Source organism: Lonchura striata, chromosome 6 (genome assembly GCF_050655825.1).
Source record: "Lonchura striata isolate lonStrDom1 chromosome 6, ASM5065582v1, whole genome shotgun sequence".
In the NCBI taxonomy this organism is placed as follows: domain Eukaryota; kingdom Metazoa; phylum Chordata; class Aves; order Passeriformes; family Estrildidae; genus Lonchura; species Lonchura striata.
The window spans coordinates 28,780,367-28,801,909 of record NC_140708.1 but is presented as its reverse complement, the minus strand read 5'-3'; the positions used below and the strand labels follow the sequence as shown (position 1 = coordinate 28,801,909).

At 45.2% G+C, this 21,543-nt stretch overlaps 1 protein-coding gene across 2 annotated transcripts in view; it reads left to right on the top strand.

Annotated features, from left to right (window-relative positions):
* The first annotated feature begins 2,921 nt into the window (after nt 1–2,921).
* NT5C2 (5'-nucleotidase, cytosolic II) overlaps nt 2,922–21,543 on the top strand; it is a 59,584-nt gene continuing 40,962 nt past the window's right edge. Inside the window, exons 1-2 of one of the 2 annotated variants that reach the window (XM_021536323.3) lie at nt 2,922–2,985; nt 21,000–21,120. In XM_021536323.3, the coding sequence (XP_021391998.1) occupies nt 21,017–21,120 (104 nt within the window). In that variant the 5' untranslated portion in view covers nt 2,922–2,985; nt 21,000–21,016. Of the gene's footprint in view, nt 2,986–9,845; nt 10,089–20,999; nt 21,121–21,543 lie in introns of those variants that run through there. The other variant, XM_021536324.4, reaches the window with a different exon arrangement.

Here is a 21,543-nt window from a genome sequence, read left to right as displayed (position 1 = left end):
TTTGCTTTATTGCACACACACAACCACATTAACAAAAATAGGAAAATGGCTGTACTGGATCCCTCTAACTCAGGAGTGTGTTTCTCACAGTGGGAGATTAATGCTTCTTTGGTATAACTTCTCTGGTTCTGTCTGTCTGCAGCTCTGGGGCTCCCCAGACAGCAGTCACATCTCTATTTACTGGCCTTTATCTAATCAGTGCAAGTTCATGTCCTGCATGCCATTATGCTCTGTAACCCACAGTTTGATAATGCACTCTATGAAAAAACATATTTTTTTATGTTTCAGACTGGCTGCCAGCTAATTTCACCCCATGTCCCTGGGACACAGTGGAAGAGCTGGGATATGGTTTCTCCCTACCCGCCTCCCTGTGCAGAATTTTGCAGACCTCTGCCTTACCCCACTTCACTTCTTTCCTAGGCTAAAAGAGGTGATTTCATTTTCCTTCACAGAAAAGCCATTTCACATTTTTAGTCATCCTTGTTGGCTTCAGTGACTCTTTTGGCGTTATGCATTGGAAGGACACACAGGCAGACATTTCAGGAGGGGCCCTGCCATGAGGATGCATGGAAATGACAAATACAGGTGGCTGCATGTCCAAGCAAAAACTCTTCCTTGGGGGCCTGGTGCAGGTGCTGTGAGATGTCCCAGGGTATTGGGAAGTGCAGGCTGAGCTTCCCTGGTGAGCAATGTCTCCCTGCCAGAGGCTTGGCACCAATAATGGACTTTGCTACAGCCAGAACTAATGCTTCTGGTGCTGTTGGGTGTTTCCTCTTGGAAGGGGGTGATGGAGCAAGGCTGACAGAGCCTGAAGAGCTACAATGGGCCAAGTCAGCAAAACCCTGCCCAGCTGCGTGTCCTCGTGCCAGAGGGTGGTGGCAGAGCCTTATTGGAGCAGAGTGGAGGGCAATAGGAAAAGCTGAGGGAGTCCTTGGGGTGATAAAGGAAGCGTCATGGCAGTGGGGACAGAAGAGCTGCTGCCAGTGTGAGGCAGACATTCCCAGCCTCTGGATGCTACTGAGGCGTGGGAAAGGAGAAGAATGAGTGTTCCAGTGGCTTGGCACAGCAGGGTGGGCCCGGATGAGGTGGGGTAAATGGATGGCTGCCATCACCCTTGTCTCTGGCAGGGATCAACCTGAGGTGGCCAGCATTCCAATGTGGGGCCTTTTCCAGCCCTCCAGGGTCAGGAAAAACAGACAGAAAAAGTGAGGCTTGTTTTGCTGCAGGGGGGTTGCATCACTCTGCACTTTTTGTGGTGGTGCTGACACAGTGGGCACAACTTGGGGGGCACCACAGGCAGTTTCTGCTCTGCACAATGATCCCCTCAGCCTGCCCAACCTAGTGGCCATGCCTGGAGGTATGAGTGATGTAGTCTGTGTTCACAGTAGACTGGGATGGGACACACCTGCCTGTTGCTGTGGTCACTGTCCCTCAATCCCCCAGCCATTCACCCCTGCCACCCCAGCTGCCTGGGGACCTCCTCACCACCCTCCTGGCAGCAGATGGGGCACACACTGACCCCAGCATTGTCCCAGCCCGCACTGCAGACACACTCCCCAAAGTATCAATGATTATCACATCATTTTAACCAAAGCTCTGGCTCTCTCAGCCATTAAAAATAAAAATAAATGGAGCTTAAAAATAAATGAACATTGTACAGCATGGGGAGCTGATGTCAAAGTACAGTGACCAGGTTTTACTTGATACCGAAGTCTATGCTTCCTTAAGCTCCTAGCTCAAGGTCCTGTAACTCAATGGCAAACTAATACAAAGGAGCCTGGTAACAGATTTTGAAAGTTAGCATTATGTGGTACAGCAACATCGAGGCTGGCTGACAAAACTGTGGGAGCTCAGGCAGGCCAGAGAGCTGCAGGCCTGGGTGTGTGCACACCTGCATGGTATGTGTGTGTGTGTGCAGCCCCAGAGATTCTGTCTGGAGTATGCCAGGCCTGGAGGAGGCTGCTGAGGAAAGCCTGTGTGGTTGTTCTGTGATTGCCACACTGAGTCACAGAATTGTTAGGGTTGGAACAGACCTCTGGAGATCTTCCAGTCCAACTCTGCTGACAAGGCAAGGTCACCTGGATCATGTGACACAGGGATGTGTCCAGGTGGGTTTTGAATGTCTTCAGGGATGGAGACTCCACAACCTCCTAGGCAGACTGTTCAATGCTCTGCCACCCTCAGCATAAAGTTTTTCCTCATCAGAGAAGATCTGGAGCACCTCTTAAGAGGAAAGCCTGAGGCCTGCTCAGCCTCATAAGAGGTAACTGAGACAGGACCCCATTAATGTGCACAAATATCTGAAGGGGGAGCGTCAAGATGATGGATCCAGCCTCTGCTCGGTGGTATTGGGCAACAGGACAAGAGGCAGTGGGCAGAAGAGGATGCACAGAAGTTCCACCTGAACATGAGGAAGAACTTGTGTGCAGTGTGGATGAACACGCACTGTACAGCGTGAGCAGAGAGGATGTGGAGTCTCCCTCACTGGAGATCCTCACTGAATCGTCAAGAACCATCTGTATGCAATCCTTGCCACGTCCTCTAGGATAACTCTGCTTGGGTGGGAGGCTGGACCAGACAATGCACTGTGGTCCCTTCCACCCTGATCCATTCCACGAGTCTGTGACTCATGCTGAGGTGCAACTTCCTATGGTTTAGTTTATGGCCATCGCTCCTCATCGTGTCGCCGGGCACCACTGAAAAGAGCCTGGCAGCATCCTCTGGCACCGGCTTCGAGGCGTTAAGGCGCGCAGCAGAGGCCCCTGTCGGAGCGCGCTCTGCGCAGCGCCCTCGCTCGGTCCCCGCGGCCGGCGCGGTGCGGCACTTTGCCGACGCTCCCTGGGCCGTGCGGCCGGCGCGCGGCGCGCACACTGCCCGCGCTCCCTGCCGCGGCCGGGGCGGGGCGCGGGCGGCGCCTGCGCAGTGCGGGCGGCGCGGGCGCTGCGGCAGTTGGTGCGGGGCAGTTCCACCCGAGCGCGGCGCGAGGTGAGAGCGGCCGCGGGCGCGCGCGGCGGGTGCGGAGCGGGAGCGCGCGCGCGGGGCGGGAGCGCGCCGGGGGCCGCTGTGGCGGGCGGCGGGGGAGGCAGCGCCCCCCCCCCTCGGGAGCGCGCCCCGGGCAGGGGGGCGCGGAGCCCGCGGGCGGGGCGGCGCGGGGAGACCCCCGGGGCAGCGCCCGCCGCTGCTCCGCCCCGCCCCGGCCGCCGCCGCCGCCCCGTCCCGCCCCGGGCACGGCAGCCCCCGGCCGTGCCTCAGCCCCCCGAGCTGCCGCCGCCCGCGGCAGGGCGGCGTTCCGTGCCCGCTCCGCCGCCCGAGCCCCCGGCGCGGTGTGTGTGAGCAGGGCCGGGGCCGGCACCCGGTGCTTGGTTTCCGCTTTCCTTCCGCCCCACGTGGACCGGAGGGTCCCGGCGGCGCCTTCCCGCCCGCAGGTCCCCGGGGCGGCGGCGGCCCGGCGGCGGTGCCGCGTCCCGGGGCGCGGCGGGAGCGGCGCGGTCCCGGGGGCTCGGCTCGGGGCGGGCTCGGCTCGGGGCGGGCTCGGGCCACCGCTCCCGCCGCGTTCCGTTCGAGCGGCGCTTGGCAGTCCGGCTCTGCCCGGCTGGAGCTGATAACCCCAACCCAGGAGCGAGGCACCGAGTAAATAAATAAATAAAACAAACCAGTGCAAGGTTGCTTTCCTCGCATTTTGCTTACTCTTTTTTTTTTTTTTTAATCCCTCCTGGCATGCCAAAAATAATGTTGCAAAATGTATGATGGAAACGAACTTACACTGGTTCTCTGATAGACCAGATTACTTTATACCACAGTACTGCTTCTTGTAGCGCAGGCAGTTTAGAAAATTCCTGGAACCACTGAGATTATGAAACACTCAAGTTTATTCCCTTGCTAGTGTTTCTAAAGGCTGCCAAGCTGGATGCTAAGGCTCCTCTTTGACGTGGTCTTGAGAACATTTCCTCCTAAGCCATAATCACTCATGTTCTGAAATATTTTTTTTTAGCTCTCTAAGATTTATTGTTTGAACATCAAAGATTGCAAAATGCTTTCTAAGTAGTCACTTAGAAATGTCTCCCTGTCAGTTTAGAGTAACACTGTCACCAACTGAAATGTATTGATCCAAATATTCATTTGTCATTAATGATTGAACTGAAAATATGAAGATTTCTAGGTCCTTTCAGGTGCTGAGTGGTGTGACTGAAAACCAGAAAGAAAACGCAGAACTGCATTTTGATCTTCGGTTCAAGTGCTGAATTTGTAGTTCCAGCACTGAGCAAAAACCCCAGCGTTTTACATGCAAATCAATCAGCTTAGCTCAGGAGGTCTGTCACTGTCTCTGTCAGCCCGTGTCAACCTAAACATATTTTAGAGTGGAACCGCTATTTAAAATAATCTATTGCCATTAGTCCAGAGTCCAAAAGATCGTTCAGGAACCTGCTGGTTTGATTAACAGCAGTTGGGGTTTGTTCAAGCATAGACGTGGTTTCATTATATAGCACAATACAACCTTTACTCTGTACAGCGTCATTCAAACAAATTGTATGGCAAATGCACCACCGAACTGCGTTCAGAATGCTCCATTGAATTAAGTACAATTGCAGAGAGAAATGGGGAGAAAAGCTGTAAGAATGGGAGAGTTGTTTTCAGCTGAGGTTTGAAATTAGCAGCCTGTTAGTATATTTGCACTGGTAGCAGTAATGTTATACGATGATTCTAGGGTATACGCTAGCGAAAATCAGATGCAGGCTGAAAGTTTCCCAGGCAAATTTCCAGTTTGTAGGCAGTTTTTAATCATCGTAATGATGATGATAATATTATCCCCCTAGAACTGTCACTCCTTGTCATGTTTCATTCCGAATATAACTTGAAGAGAAAGCTAATAGACCCTTCTTAAAATCACTAGAAATATTTATCCTAGACTTTTTTTAACTTTCAGGAGATATTTTTTTAAACAGAAAGCTTAGTCTGGTGTTTTCTGGTAAACATTGGGGTATTGTGCTTTTTGGGAAACACTGAAAAGAGTGTTCAAAAATACACAAGTATATTATTTTTGCATTGGAAGGGAAGCAAACTCTTAGAATATGGTGTTTAAATTATGCTTATTGAAAAAACAGATAGCTTTATTTAATCACATCATAACTCTTGCAGTTCAACTTAATAAAATAATGCTTGTTGAAAAGTGATAGGTGGGTGGGTGAGCCGTTGCAGTGAGCTGTTATCTGGGGATGGCGCAGGCTGGCTGCAGAGCAGGTCTGGTGCTCCAGGACAAGCTGAGAGGGTCTGCAGCCTTTGAATCCTGCAGGAATTGAAGATACCGATGTGCGAGGAGGTGCAGGAAGAAGGGCTGACCACAGCTCTTCCCTGAAAATCTTGAGCAAGAGACAGAATTGCAGTTCATGCAGTTGCACTCAGTGAAACCCATAGTTTTGCGGGCATTTCGAATTAGGGAGTGCTGTGGAGTCTGGGTGGTTCAGTACCATGGCATTTGCCATTGCTTGGGCACTGGTGACAATCCTACACGAAGCAGCGTTACCACGGAGAAGCTGCTTGGCCTGGGGAAAGTGGATTAATGGTCTCCAGCCAGGCTGCAGTGGAAAGTTGTCATAGGAACTGGCTCGCTGTTCTGCAGGCCTGTGCCTTGTCTCTGCTCCTTTGAAAGAACACCTCAGTAAGTAATCACCTTAGGTTAAGAAATACTTCCATGCCAACCAGTGTAAAGCCACGAGGAGAGCAGGGCACTGCAGCTCTCCCAAGGGAAACTGAGGACAGTGCTGTACCCAGCAGGGCACAGCCCGAGTGACGTGCCTTGGGATGAGCTCACAGCGCCTGCTCTGCACAGGTCCCTGCCTGGGGGTGGCCCACAAACACTGGGTGTCCTGACAGAAAACAGCTGTGGCTTCTTCAGCAGGGAGAATAATAAGAGAGAAAACAGAACAGAATGTGCCCAGGAGGGGAAGCCTTGCCTGGCTCTTTGGAATATATTTGGGAAGAGATGTTTCCAAGTCAGTGCATGAGAATTCCTCACTTACTGTCTGTACTGCATCTACTTTTAAAATTTCATTTATTTAGTGTCAGCAGCACAAATAGAATTTCAGTTGTTATTTGAAATGGCCACAGTCCAGGTCTTCAAGAGTTGGCTATTCCGTGCTGAATCTTATTCTTTATGAGTATCTTTGAAGAGCACATTGATATAAATATTTCCTATTTTAAAAGGTCTGTTTTGTGCTATTAAAGAAATTAGTATGTGTTGTGATTATGATGCTTGTAGCAATGAGCAGTATTTTGTTTTTTAATCATTATGACTTATTAACTGGAATGGTTCCTAAAACCTGGGACTGTGCACTCTACACAGAGATCACATGTATAACATGAGTCTGCTTCTTTAAAACAACTGCAGAGAAAATCCAGCATATATAATTGCTAGAACTTTATGTATGGTAAACAGACCTTAAGCAACATCTGGAAAAAATTGCATTGGTCTTTAAGGTAGCCACTGTAAACAGTTGATAATCTAGACCTGCCTGTATAAATGTAGTTACTAAGTCTCATGCACGTATTTGCAGGGCTAAAAAGGTGCTGGGGAGACCTGCCTGTATCCGACATTAGGAGAAACAAATCTCCATATTAGGAGAAATACATTCTTTTATATGGCAGTATGAGATCGAGGAGGGAACCTGAGTAATTCAGCCTAAAAATCCCATGGCAGTCTGTTATTACCTGAATGTGTAACAGCGTGTGCACTGTACTATAAAGTCAAAAGCAGATTTGCTCTTATTTCCTGGACAAGTGGGTCCCCAGACATAGTAGCAGTGAGTGGCTCTGTGCCAGACCTCTTAAGTCCTGTCACTTTTTCAAGTCTGGTACAGTATGGTAGAGCTTAAACTTGCAGTTTGCTGGCGATCTTAACTTATCCTCTGGGCATGAATACCTGCTGTGGGATTTATCAGCACAGTCAGCCTTTTTTGGTGGTTTCACTAGAGACACCGTTCTGACTAAACTGGGGAGGTTGGAGACCCCACTGTGGTCATCTACAAGCTTCTCTGAACAACCAAGGAAGAAAACAAGTGGGTTCTTACCCTGTGCATCATACCAACTCAAACTGACTGAAGTTCTGCAAAAGTGTGAGCCCATCAGCTGTGGAGAGCAGGAGCCACAGTAATGAGACACCTATAGAAATGACGCTGGAACTAAAACCTGCTGGCATCTCTTTTGAAACTGAAAAATGTGTGGGCAGAGCTCCTGTAGGTGGATGGAAGAGGAAAGGGGGTCCAAGGAGATGTGATTCTTCTGAGAGTGGAAGGTAGATCCAAAGTGAAGTTAGTAGAAACAGATGTGCAGGAACAATGTACTCTAGTGCGGCTCATGTTGTACCCAGCCTGTAAATAAGAAGGCAGTTGTGGTCGTTGCTATAACTGCCATTCCAGCTCTTTTCACCACAAGTGATTTATTTAAAAACAAAAACTCCTTGAAGTCATTATGTGGTCCAAACTTAGCTTAATTTAGTTATAAAGTATTCACAGCTCCTAGCTATGTTTCAGATATTTTCAAAGACTTGCTATTTTGCTTATGTGCTTACTACAAGATTACCATTGAACCTTGCTTGGCAGAGTTGGTTCAGAGGAAGGGATAAAGCAAATTTCCTGTACGTATTTCTGCAGGAGGCTCTGAGTTAGAGTGGTTTTCCACTGTGTATTTAAGAGCAGGCCTTTAGATTAGCTGGCTTTGACCCTGTTGACATAATAGATAAAACTCTTAAGATACATTCTTGCTGGATTTTCAGGAAGCAACTTCTCACTGAATCTTCCAGAAGGTACAGTTTCCCAAAATATTTTCCAGCTGGGGCGGTCCAGTTTTGGCAGTTGTGGTGGCCAGATATGGATTGTGAGACCTTCTCGGTGGGTTGTCCCCGTCTTGTGCAAGCTGCTGCCTTTTCCCTGGCAGCAGCTGCACTGCTGTGGTAGGAACAGCTGCATCCCAGCTGCATCCATTGGGGTCAGGAGGAAGCATTTAGCTGCACTGTTCAGGCAGTGTTTGCTGCTAAAATCAGTATTCCTTACCTCCTTTGGAGAATGTTAGCTGTGGATGGGAATCAGTTCATACTTTACTGAATCAGCTCATACTTTACTACTTGGACTGTACTCCTCTTGGCATTTGCATCAAATGCAGTGTGCCTGGCCATGATGTATAACAAGAGAAACTTTGTAGTCAGTTTGTAAAGTCACCTGGAAAGGAAGGTAAATTCAGAAGACTGAACATGGTTTAGCATAAAGCACACAGAGTTCTCTAGACTAGCTGGTGTTTGGGTTGATTCAGTTGGTGGTGAGTTACATATAGGCATGCACAGTGAATAATTAGCAACACGAGGTCAGAGAGGAGCATGTGAATATTCTGCTCTCAGAAAACCAAAAGAGGTCCTGAGGTTTATGCCAGAGCTTTGTAATCATAACACGGCAATTACCAATAACAACATCTAAGAATAAGTGCTTGCAAAGGGCAGGCAGCATAGGTAATTTTGGAAGTCAGTAAATAGAACAGTTGCAATCAAAAATAAATCATCTTTTAATGTTGATTTTGTTTGCTTTCTCTGTCTCCAAGATACCTTTTTTTTTCCCCCCTAGGAATAGCTGAACATATTGGCAAAGGTATTTCAAATGTTTCTCTCTGATATTTTTGGATGTTAAAAAGCAATTCCATTTCAAGACTATGCAAAGATGTATGTGGCCTTTGAAGTCAAGGAAAGGGCTGTGAAATTTGGTCCCAAATGTCCTGCTTAAATCATGTCCTTTCTGACACCCTATGCAGTATTCCCTGAGAGCTTTTAAGAACAAATGCCCATAGTAGCTACATAATTGTTTCTCTTTTATTGCTTGTTCAGTTCCTAGTGTTAATCTCATGTTACTCTCAGTGTGTTCTTTTAGGTCAGAATGAGTTCATTACCTAAAGAAAAAAACTGATCAGTTGACCATAAATTGCAGGTGTTCTGAGCATCAGTTAACTTGAGACTGACCCTGGAAACTGCTCTTCCAGTTCAGTTCCTGTAGCTTTCTCATCATTGAATGCCAGTGGCTGAGTGAAGCTGGAAAGAGGAATTTAGCATAGAGGCAAGCCAGACTGGTAAATCATCTGTTAGTTCTGCTGTTTGGAAACTGAGGCAGGAGTCATATTTAATTTTCCGCTTCATGCTGCAATTATCAGTCAGTGCATCAGTGATGTTTAAGGGCAGGTCAGCAAGACAGCCTATTTGAGTCTTTCAGTCTTTGGGGATGCTGTATTTCCTCATCGATTACCTTTGTTAAAAAAAAAATTGGAAATAGTTTTACTTGCTGTGATCCAAAATGGAGTGTCCATCTATAGCCTTCAATAATTTGGGGACTTTTTCATGTCTGATCAAAATAACACTGTAGCCTTTGTAGGAGTTAGATAGAAACACATTTGCAGTCTAACCTTTCGTTTTTTTTCTTTTTCGTGTGATAAGAGATTAGGTAGGTTCTTAACCTCTTGTTTTACACATGTTTTAACTTCTCTTTCAATATTGTACTGCCAGTTTTATGAGTCAAGGCCAAAATACTCTGCTTGCTAAACTTGAGCAATCAGGAGGGTACAGATGATGAAAAACTAACAGTGTTTTACTAATCTACCACTCATTTTTCTTCACAGACTTGTAGAGAGTAGATATTAACAAAGACAGCAATAAAATGCACTGTGAGGCCTCATAAATCAATGTGTGCTGGTGGGGTCAGGAACAAATATTGGAAAGGTTAGAACATGTGGAGATCTGTGTTCCCATGTTGTGACGCTCAAAGCAAGGCTGGGAGTTTTTCATTTGCTGATTTGAAAGCAATTAGGAGGAGGCATTTCTGTGGCTGCCCAGGAGGCTTTGTGCTGGCTGGGCGTGTGGTCAGCTCTTTTTTTTAGTGGCTACAGTAGGTCAGGTAACACGCTGAAAAAGAAGTCCTGGGTGAATCAGGGCTTTCATTTTGCTCTGCTATGGACAGATGTTTTTAAAGGTATCTCAAAACCCAGGGGATCCAAGCTGTTTGCTCCTCTGCAGCAGGACAAGACTGTGCTGTTGAATCCATCTGCAAGTCTAAGTCGACAAGGTACTTGAGATTCCCTGAAGAGAGAAGTCCTGGCCAGAGGGAAGGTTCAGTGCTGGGAACTCTCAGCTCAGGTTTGGTATAACAGGGATGTGCTGATGATGCCTTCTTAGTTGTTTGTTAATTTTCTCTCACCTTTCAGGTTGGCAGGTTTCTTCCAGTTTGCAGCTGATGTAGTAGATCTGTCACTTCATTGTGTTTCTTCTGAGAACTGCTTATGCTGAGACAAATGCAGAGACAACACTCTGAGTCCTCCTCTGCTCCTGCCAGGGAACAAGATCCTGTGTCAGCGGGATTGTTTTAATACTAAAACCTAGGGAACTGAATGGCCCATGGAAATATGACTGTTTCCCCAAATTAACATAGTGGTTTGTGTTTTGCTTGGACAGATAGTAAGAAGTTTCCAAAGAAAAGATGTTGATTCAGTTGGAAAACGGTTTAATGTTTGGATCACTTGATAAAGCTGAAGAGTCAGTTAGGTTATCAAAGAGAAACCAGAAACCTAGCAAGAGCTCAAAGTCATCATAGATGTTCAGTTATTTTACTGATTAATTTAGTCACATAGGATGCCTAACAAAAGCTGTACAAATTAACAGTCTTTTGGAAGAGCTTGTGTATACTGCAAAGAAAGTATTTGTGAAATTAATTTACTTGTAGAGTTTCCTGCAGTGGTGCCTTGGTACTACACATCTGTTAAGATTAAATGAGATTTGGGGGCTGATAACATCTAGATGGGGACAGTATTGTGCCCTTAGGACAGATTTGTAATTTCACTTGTAATCAGGCAGACTATAATTACTATATTTGCCTCTGATTAGAAAAACAGGTCAGAAAAGTAATGAATTGTTCTCCTTATGGGATGGGGGGAACTTCACACAGTAAGAGCACTTCAAAACACTGTGCAGTGTTCAGGTTCCCTGATGTTCCATCCTTGTGCTTGCTCAGTTGGTAGGTCTGTGTGTCTTGTTTCACATCAGCAGGGAGCCACTGCCTGCTGAGAGCAGAGTGCAGGATAGGTTGGTTGTGGGCACTTGCCTTTGTGATCTCCATGGTGAGTGCTAGGTACCAGCCAGCCTCTGATTTGGGGAGAAAGAGGACTTTGTGTGGTGCAGGTTGCAGGGCAGGGGTACCTGTAGGTACTGAACTCAGAGGAACACAGCAGGAGGAAGTTGTATTTCTGGCATTTGTGAGCACTTCAGGAGAGTATGAGAGGCAGCCCAGGGTTGATTTCGATGAGCTGAGCCTGCACACAGGTTGTGCTCCTCTGAAAAGCTGGATCAACCTCAAGGAAGGGAGGTGGGTAGCCATTATTATGGATGAAAAAAGGAAGCCCATAATCTTACAGGCTAGTAAATTAGGCTAGTATATGTCTGGAGCCTTCTATGTTAGGATAACAGAGAATCAGGATCCTTCTTACTAAATGATCTCTGTATTTATTTTCACAGTGCCCTTTATAGCTGAGCACTTAATTACTTTGGTTTGGGTTTTGTGAACAAATAGCAAGTTGAAAATTGGCTGAGTTTTGTGTATGAAGTCCCTGGCTTTGCTGGGTACTATTCTATGTCTGGCATAGTTCCATAGTCATCTGGTTTTTTGAAAGATGGGTTTATTTGTCAAAGATCTGTCTCTTGCTGTTGGGTAAGTTCTCAAAAAGAAGAGAGACCAGGTTAATATATGAGCATATGGTCAGCTTTTTCCTTAAGCTAGGAGGAGAAGGGAATGGCACTGGAAAAGAAAATTCTTAGCAGGGAAATAAAGTTCTCACTGGTTTTGACAGAGCAATTCTCAGAATTATTGGATTGTTTTCAGCTGTTGATCTCAATGTTTATTTTCAATCCCTTTTTTTAATGAAGGAGGAGCCAGTGTTCCCCAGCTCTTTACTCAGCAGCGTGTCCCTTGGCGAGTGTTGTGTCTAGAGCCCTGGGACTCAGGCTGAGCAGTCAATTGGCTTTCCTCACTGGGGCTGAGCAGGAAAACCTTTCTGCCGAGGCTGGAGGGAGATGTGAGATATTCCAGCCTGCAGAGATGGTTCAGATGCTGATTCTGCTGTGACATCTATTTGTATAACCCATAAATGTGTAGAGAGGGCCCATCCTGCATGGAAGAGAGTTCAAGTCCTTCTTTTTCAAGACTTGAAAAAATCTAGAATGAAGTTTCTTCCCTTAAAATATTAATGAAGAATGGATGTGATCTTCAGAGACGAGGGTTTTTTTACCAGTAAGCTCAGTCAGTAAGGAAAGACAATAAAAATGATCTAGGTGATCTTTTGGCTTGTTTGCATTATCCAAGCTGTCCTGGTTGCATGCTCTCGGAATGGCTGTGCCACTGAGCCCAGTTGTGCATCTCAAATACTTGGTCAGTTGCTACCATGCTTCTGGAAAGGCCTGTTGCATCTGCATTTGCTTCCCAAAACGCAGTGGAATCTAATGAAAAGCATCATTGTTTTGAAACACTCTGATCTGCTGCCAAAAGAGGTACTGTTGCATAATCCTTAATAGCAGGTTAGAGTGGCAGTTGCCCCTAGGTTTGAAATTGGTATGTGGCAGGATGGCTTCCCAGTTCTCTCCCTGGGGAGGGCACGTCTCATCTTGTTCTTCCCTTTGGGAACTGTGACTCACACGGTGTTCAGCTGTCCTGAGTTGGGAATAGACCCTTGAACAGGCTGAACATCAGTGGTGCTGCTTAGGGGTGACAAGGGAAGAGGAATTGGCAGTTTCCTTTGAGAATGGGGAGCAGTACTCTGTCTGCTGAGTACCAGGGATTACATTTGTCTATTCTTGCCAGCACATTGTTCTGATGTAAAAAAAAAAAAAAGAGTTAGAATAAAAAAAAATTATCGTGACTTCCCTTTCTGATTTGCAGAACTCAGTGTGTATACTTCCATGCTGACATTTCTGCCTTTTGTGATCTTTATGTTAACCTACAGCTTGGCTGGCACGCTGTCAGACTTCATCTGTGTAACAAATAAAGTATTTGCAGGTATTATTCAAACATTGAATTCCTGTTGTGGTGGGTATTAACATCAAAGTTTACTGCCCAATTTTTCAGCTAAATCAAATATATGGAAACTCTGATAAATATTTTAAAATAAATATACTAGAAATAGTTTCTGTAGGGTGAGCTATATTACAGCAAAGGGATCAAATTAATCTCTCATTTTAAATCTTCCAAGACTGAGCAACTAGAGCAATTGCTTATGGGAAAAACAATGTGAGTAAAGTATTTGAATTATGTTATATGTTTCTTGCTGGAATTTAACAGCTGGAAACAAAAGGCAGTGAGAACATCTTCGTAGCCAGGTCCATGCTTGCCTTTGGCAGGTGCTCAGTTTTTCAGCAGTTTGAGAACCTCTGTGGCAGAGGTTGTTGCAGGCTGCTGAGGGCCTTTTCCCAGGGAGGAGTTTCCCAGGGCCATCAGGGTGCATGGTTTATATTGCTGTTGGCTCAGAAGAGCCTTTGTTTATCCATTCACCTTCTGTCCAGGTGAAAACACTTCTCTGGAGATTTCTTTTGAGTACTGGTTGTGCCTCAGCCTCATATCCACTGAGGCACTGGGGTGTAAGGTGAGAAAGAGTCTCCTGAGGCATGATACTCAGTTTCACTGAGTATATTTGCTGTATAGCTCAGACCATTTGACTTTTCTGCATTAATTCTTGGCTCTGTGGGAAAAAGAAGGCTGATTGAAGCACCCACACACTTCATTAAGAGCCCTCTGATGATGATTTCAGAAATTTGTTGTGTCATAGCTAACTCTCCTCTCTGTTAATATTTTTGTGTTGGTTGATTTATTTAGCTCCAGTCACGGGGTCTTGTTCTGTCATTGCTATAGACTGAGAAACCTCCACATTCAGGCTGCTTGCCTGTGTGCAAATGCTTCTAGACCATTTTCATTGGAAAATGAAATGAAAATGCACCTGCAGAGCTACTCTTTGGACACTGGCAGCCTTTCACTGGAGCCTTTCTCTCACAGCTTTATTGCTTTCTCAGTATAATCAGTGTCATTCTGAATGGGGACAGCCAGCTGAAGACAGTTTCCAGCAGAGTTTGTGTCAGAGACAGAGACATGGAGTCCTGCTTGGTAGTCTTGTACACCCAAGGATCGTATTTGACCTGCAGCTGCAGCATTTCTTTGAGAGCTCATGTTTGCTAATTCTTCTCTGTGACATAGCTCTTGTGCTTCTGGACCAAGTCTCACATTCCTAACGTATGATCCTTCTTTTTTTTCTAGTGCTGGGAGAACGAGCCACACTAGAGTTAGAGAAGTGGAGAAATAATATTACTCCTAACAAACTCTTTGTGTAAGAAGCAATAAATTGGAAATAACTAAAATGGTAGTTCTGGAAGAGATAGTGAGAAGCACGAGCTATATGGAATGTAGAAAATACACTTATTACACTGGAGAATGGAGTTCCTGTTTCAAGGCATTAAATTAATTTGCAGATAGATGAGGAGAATGGATGGTCTCATGGTACTCAGAAAGGGTCAGATTCGAGGTTTGCTCCTCAGAGTTGCACTGCAGATTTCATATTTTTCCAAATTCTATTCTAACCATCCATAACATTGATGATAATTAAATAACTTAAAATATTTTAATGAACTAGTGCTGCTTGGAATTCATGAAAGAATAGAATTCCTTGGATAGAAATGGATGGACATGAGAAGAAATTACAAATTAATGTATTTCTGGGTTTTAGTGTGTCTAATGCATTGGGGTCTTGTAGTATTCCTGGAGCTCTAGGAAATGCACAGCCATTCTGTGGGCTGTCAGTTGAAAAATTCTGATTTAAAAATCCATGTAAAATAAGCAGGGTTTTGTTAAATATATTTTACAATGTATTTGATATGCAGACATTACTTTAGCATCTGGCTTTAAAACAGATAAAATTCAGCCTGAAATTAGATCAAATCCCATAATAAATGGGATGAGTAGAATTCTTTTTTCTTATATCTTAGTCATTCAGAAATAGTCCATGAATTACCATTGTCTACCAGTCAGACCATAGTCAAATGAATATATAACTGGGAATGCTTTACCAATTTCACTGAAAGCACACTCTTGAAAAAGCAGCTTCATGATGGAAACACTATGGTGGTGTCCAAGAGTTAACTACTACCCCCTTCCTGTAGGAAGAGTCAGAGCCAGTGTCAGAGATTATAGGCTTGGAGCTACAAGGTTTAGTAATCATCCATGGAGCAAGGAGAGTGTTATCAATCTAATGTAATCCAGTGGATCTTTGGATACCACAAGTGGCACCTGTAAGCTCACTACACATCTGTGGTTAACCTTAACAGGTTCTTCATAGCAGCCCTCTACCTCTTTAATACCCTGTAATCAGTATACAGAACTATCCTGTTTAAAGCCAACTTCAATTACTGTGAAGTGAGAGTACTCCTTGAAGTGTCTCTTGGAAGTAATTTAATTTTCTAATATGAAGGATGTGTTTTGCCTGTCCTGCCATAATGAATGTGAAGCCTTGCTGTCAGGCAACCACACAGAAGTGGAAGATCTTCAAGTGAAGAATTTAAGTTTAGGTACAAGGAGGGGAGGAAAAAAAAAGTCAGATTTCTGATTTAGATAATTTACAAGCATCACTGCTTATCTCTCAAGTCATGGACATAGCAGTTTTCTGAAAGCATCTCTAATTAAAAACACCTTTTGGAAACAGTTTGCCTTTGGCCATCAAGCAGAAGTGTTGGCAGTAAAATACAAGAGTGGTTTGAATTGTCATCCCAGGGCTGTGGGGGAGAGGGAAGGAGCTATGTGAACTAATAGCCAGTGTGTAGGGCTGCAATTTAGAGCAAAATCAGAGCATCATTTGGCATCCATGCATTCCCTGTGTCTTGGAGCCCATCAGAAGCCTGCTGCTCTGTGGCTTCTGTCACGCAGAAGTACAGGCTGACCTCTCTGTGCCTCCCAGTTGATGCTAAGTATTGAAATTTGAATTTGTGCTAGGAGCATGCAGTGTATCTGTGATTCATGCTGACAGCTCTAGGAACTCAGGCTGACTTTTAGCACAGGGACTGAGGAATTAGTGCTTCTGCATTTGCTTCCCACTTGCTCTGTGTTATTGCCTTCTCTGTGCCTTGCTATCCCTAGCTGACAAAATGGGGACAGCACTTTGGCTGCCCCTAAATGTATTACGTGCATGGGAGCTGGTGAGGTGCTTTGGGATTGCAGGTGTGAGAATGGCACTTCTGGTGAGGCCAGGAGCCTGCCCAGCCCCTGCTTGCACAGTGGCACTGGGAGGTGCCATTGAGGGGATGACACAGTCCTGGCCACTTTTTGCTGTCCATCCTAGAGGATCAGGAGGTGGGATGCTAACCTGAGTGGATTTCACCTCCTGCAGTGCTTGCTCTCCCAAGTGCCTAGCCTGATCAAGGTGCAAGCTACTTCTGCCCTCCGTGGAGGGAGTGGAATGCTCCTGGACCCTTACATGGACAGTCCCCTAAGCTGCAGAAAATGTTGCTTTTCCCCTCCCCTGCCCTATTTGTGAGGCTTTGTCATGACCCAGACCAGGAATTCGACGTGAGTCATGAACAAGCCAACCCTATTCCTGCTCCCTTTGCTTTTTGCAGTCCTCGGGATTTTAGGATGGTTTGCTCCTCCCTTGCTGAGACCCCACAAAGCACTTAGAGAAGGAGCAGCGCTGCAGCGGGGAGCCAGGAGCTGCTCCAGGCTTGGCGAGGGTGTCACAAGACTCGTCTGTCCTCCCACAGCTCCGACTAGACACAGCTCCTGAGCACAGAACCTTGGGTGTGGTGATCTTCTCTGCTCCTTTCCACTGTGCACGTACGTGCGTGGGCTGTGCTGCCAAGGTATTAATGATTCTTGAGGCAGAACATGTGAGCAGAGGCAGCTGTAGTGCACGGTGAATCAGTGCGAGTACGCTACAGCCTTGGCCTCAGTTAGGGATGCTTTTGTTTTCGGCTGTGTAAGCTCTTGGAGGATATCCTGGAAATAGTGGGATTGTCACCAGAGTTTTGTGAGTTTTGTTCATCTCTGCATTTTAGTGTGTGTGCCTCTGATTTGGCATTGCATCATCAAAGTGTCAAGTTGAACTCAGAAAAAAAGAGAGGCAGTCAGTGCATTTAGTATGAACATGTCAGATAGTATCAGGTGCAGAAATTTCTAACTATTTGCTGCCTGAGAAAGATTTAAAAAGTTATAGTAAAACTTGAAGGAAAATGCTTCAGAACATTTTATTTAATTTATATGAGTATTTGAAAAAAATACACTATGGATAATACTTTAAATAATCTAAAATCTGACAAATTTACTTAACTCAAAATATATGCTAAAAATCGCACATTCTTTTGGACCAAAGCGTATGTGCTGAGCAACAACTCTGTATCAAAGCTTTGCAGCTGAGATTTAAATACCTTTTCAAAAGGAATCATATACCATAAATGCTATCGGATGCTTAATTAAGACAGCACAAGCAAGGAGCATGTTTGCAATAAATTATGGGGATGTGTTCTGACAGGCTTTATCTATGAAAAGATTTCTATTTTTATGTGAAGCTATTTACAGATTATTGATTTCAAAAATAGATTTGTAACGAAAGAAAGATGCATCATATTTCAGTTGCTTGGAGTTGAGAATCCTGCCCGGCTGTCTGCCTGCTCTCTTAGATATTTATTCCAGTGGCTTACAAGTGTATGGAGTGATTCTGTCCTTCTTATTTTTCTCTCTCTATTTGGAAGAGGGAATTTGTATTCAGGGACCAGGTCCCAGGTTTGTTACCCACACAAGCAGGCTGATTTTTATGCCTTTGAAGCACAGAATAATTTCAGTGAAGTCTCTGAGGCTTTTTGCATGAGTAAGACTTTCAGATGGCGAAGGTCCCTCACAATATATTTTGTCAGTTGTCACTGTTTTGTTTCAGGGCAGCAAGCTGTTGTCACAGTGTCAGTGGAGCCTGCAAAGCTGTAAGCCTGCCTTTGAGTACGTGTAATAGAAACCTTCAGCATAATTTTTTGCTACTTAATGCTGTATGAACATTAGAAGAAATATTTTAATAAATCAAGGCAAAGCCTGAAGGTAGAAGTAATATTTTTTGTTAGAAGAACCTTTAGAATTTGAAAACATGCAAGTTTGTGTACCCAAGAGCCTGTCTAATTTTTCCAGCCATGCCAGTTGGTCTAATAAAAGATACTGCCTCTGTCTACAAACCTTGTTCTGCCTGCAAACTCTGTTGATTGCATCTACAGCAAAACACTTCTGGATTATTAAAATAATTCAGGCCTTCTTAGCTTAATTATGGAAACTCAGATTTTTGTGGTTTCCTCAAGTCTCAGATTTTTTAATCCCAACACACATGAAATGATGCTGTCTGGTTTCTCATACTGTAGAGGAGGGTTTTATCCCAGGGGAGCTCAAACTGCTTCACTGATTAGAATGGCTTATATTAGAATGGCTATTATAAAGGTAGCCTGCTAAAATTCTTCTGCCATCTGGATGTTAGGGTGTTTTGTAGGATACTGTCGGTCTATACTATCAGCTGCCTGGCATACATGGCCTCTGAAGCAGTCCTGGCTTAGTACCTGTGTCAGCATCTGGTGTGGTGTTGGGGTGATGGGAAGCAGAAGAAATGGGAAGAGGGTGGCAGAACATGATGTCTCTGGTATAGTCTGTGGGTGTAAATCTTTGAATCCTGCTAAGTGTCTGGCTGGGTAAGCAGAGTGGTGTACCCCTTCTAAACAGCAGGAAGCTTGGATTTGGACTTGTTTGGAAGACTATCCCCAGAGCTATCTAGCAGTGCTAAGGCTAGCCAGGCAACAGTTTTTTCAGAGCTTTTTAATGTGCCTTTTAGAGGCCTTCAATGAGTGTGTCTCTTGGATCCAAATCTGGAGCTCTAGACTAGTAGCTTCAAAATAGACCAAAGTGGTGATGATCTGGACCATCTTGGAATGTCCATGGGGTAGCTGCTTTTCCACCCTCGGAGAGCACAAGCCCTTGCTGTAGTTGGCAGAGTTGGGTGTTGCCAGATCACTCGCTCTGCTGCATGCCTTGGCTGAGCCTGTGAGCCTTGCAGGAGCGCTGCTCCTCTCCTGAGCAGCCCTTGCTGTCCCTGGGGAGCCTTGCTGCAGGCAGTGCCCTCCCTTCCCAGTGAAATGGGAACAGGTCGGTGCTTCAGGGGCCTTGACTTCTGTGTCCTGTGCTGCCTTCTGTCTGCCTTTGGGCACGGCTTAAATAGATAGCTGGTAATTACTTGCAAAGCCCTTGGTGGCTGTGGCTGGGGCTATTTTGGAAGCTGATTCTCCCTGCATGCCCTGTTGTGGAAGTTGTGGCTGGCTGGAATGGCCTGTCACCCTCTTGCTGTGGTGACCTCCTCTCCTGGGTGTGTGGCAGGGAATTCAGGGGGAGAGCTCTCACTCAGCAATGGCATGTGGTCTCTTAGGCTGCCTGCCAGGGCCTGAATTTGGTGACCTTTAGGATGTGTCAGAAAATGCATTGTAAACCTTGGTTATAGTAACTGGGAGAATGCTGGAGGAGGAGGAGGAACGTATTTTTTACAGACAAGCTGTTTGCTCTCTGTTTATGACCAGCAGATAGTAGGTAAATATACTAAGAAGTGCTGTGACAATTGGAACTGTTGCTCTTTAATAGAGTTTAAAATGAAGAAATTACACACGTTTCCTTGAGGAGCATGCACATCACACTGAGAGTGCTGTGACTTCTAGCACTGGTTTATGTACTTGCTCTGCTCTCTACTTTGCTGGAATCTTTAAATTCTCTTCTGTAAAATGAATGCACTCATATTTTAGAGATGTCCAGATATAGTTGCTATATCATTACCCATGTAGTTTGGGGGTGTTTTTGTTTCTTTTAAGAAGAGCAAACAAGCCAAGACCTGCAGTCCAGCAGTTGTGTGGGTTACACAAGAATGTGGTTTCATGTAATACCTAATTTTGTATAAGTGGGGATTGTGTCTCCCACCCTGTTCTCCCCACCAACTCCAACGACAGTGTTGTGGCAGGTTGAACTGGGCTCAGCCTGGGTTCAGCTGACCAGTGGGGTCTACTCAGCCTTTCCCCACCTTTGGCCAGTTGGTTTTGATAGGTGAGGACTTGGACTGGTGAGCTGAACTGACCTGCCGTGGGGCTGCTTCATAACCCCACCTGGTGCCAGGGAATGCAGCAGCACGTGTCTAGCTGGAGGAGCAGGTGAGCAGGATTGCCCCAGTGTGCTAATAACAAAATTAGGAAAGATGCCCCTCTTTCCTCATGGCAGAGCCCTCCTGATGAGAAGGACTGTCTGTGGTTTGGTGGTGACAGCCAGCACTTGAGAAGGGGTGCTCATGTTTGTGAAGATCCTCTGGTGAATATTTGCATTGCTCATGTTACAGGTTTGCAGTGTGTTCTTGCTCTGCCTGAATGTGTCTGACCTGGAGAGGACAAAGGATCATCTTTCTACTTTCCTTCCAATTGTTTCTGCTAATTTAGCATCAGTTTGAAGCTTTGTCTTTGCTTAGAGATCAAATGGCCAGGGACAAGGCTCTTTGTTTTCACTCTGTGGTAAAAGCAGCAAGGTCAGTCCCAGTGGGGCTTGTACGGTTTACACTGCTGAATTTATCTCATGTATTAAGGGTTTTCTGTCACCTGCAGCTAATGCATATTGGTAACTCTAGCATCAAAAAATACCCCTTTTCAGCAATGAAAACAAGGTCTCTGTTTGTAAATGCAGTTTTGCCACAATGGATAGGAATGTCTTTGCAGCCATATAAAACAGCCTTCCCAGCTCTCTGTTTTAACATCTCAAAGAGCAGTGTCTTACTTGACCTGCATACTCAGGTCATTCCACTTGGTACTTTGCAAGAATTCCTGAGTGGCACAGGAGTTCCTTCATACTAGGAAACACAACTTTCTGGCAAAACAAACCTTGAACTTAAGCAAGCTTTTCTGTCTCTTTCAGAAATAAGTGAGCATTTGATGATGACAACCTCATGGAGCGACCGACTGCAGAATGCAGCAGATCTCCCTGCAAACATGGATGGCCATGCTCTGAAAAAGTACCGCCGGGAAGCCTACCACCGGTAAGTCATCCGTGAAGCTCCGAAACGAAACATAAATCCCACATTTCTTGGGATTTTTTTTTACTTGTTATTAAAACAGGAAGGTTGTTCTTACCTTCTTCACAGAAGTGTTGGTAGAAGAGAGCTTAGAAGATGGCACAGTATTGGCCTGCAGGAGTTTGCAAACAGCCGAGATACATGTACTAGAGCGAGAGAGGATATGCTTCTCATTGCAGTCAAAAGATTAATCGGATTTTGGATAGAAGCTTTCAAATAAATAAATAATCATTGGCAGAGGTTTTATAATATTTACTGCAGTGCACACTGGGAGAGCAGAGCCTTAGACACTGGAATGCACAAATATGAATAAGAAGGAAATCAAACGGGGTCAGAAATTGAGAATTACATCTAGTGTGATTAACTGTGTGACCACAGGAGCATGCA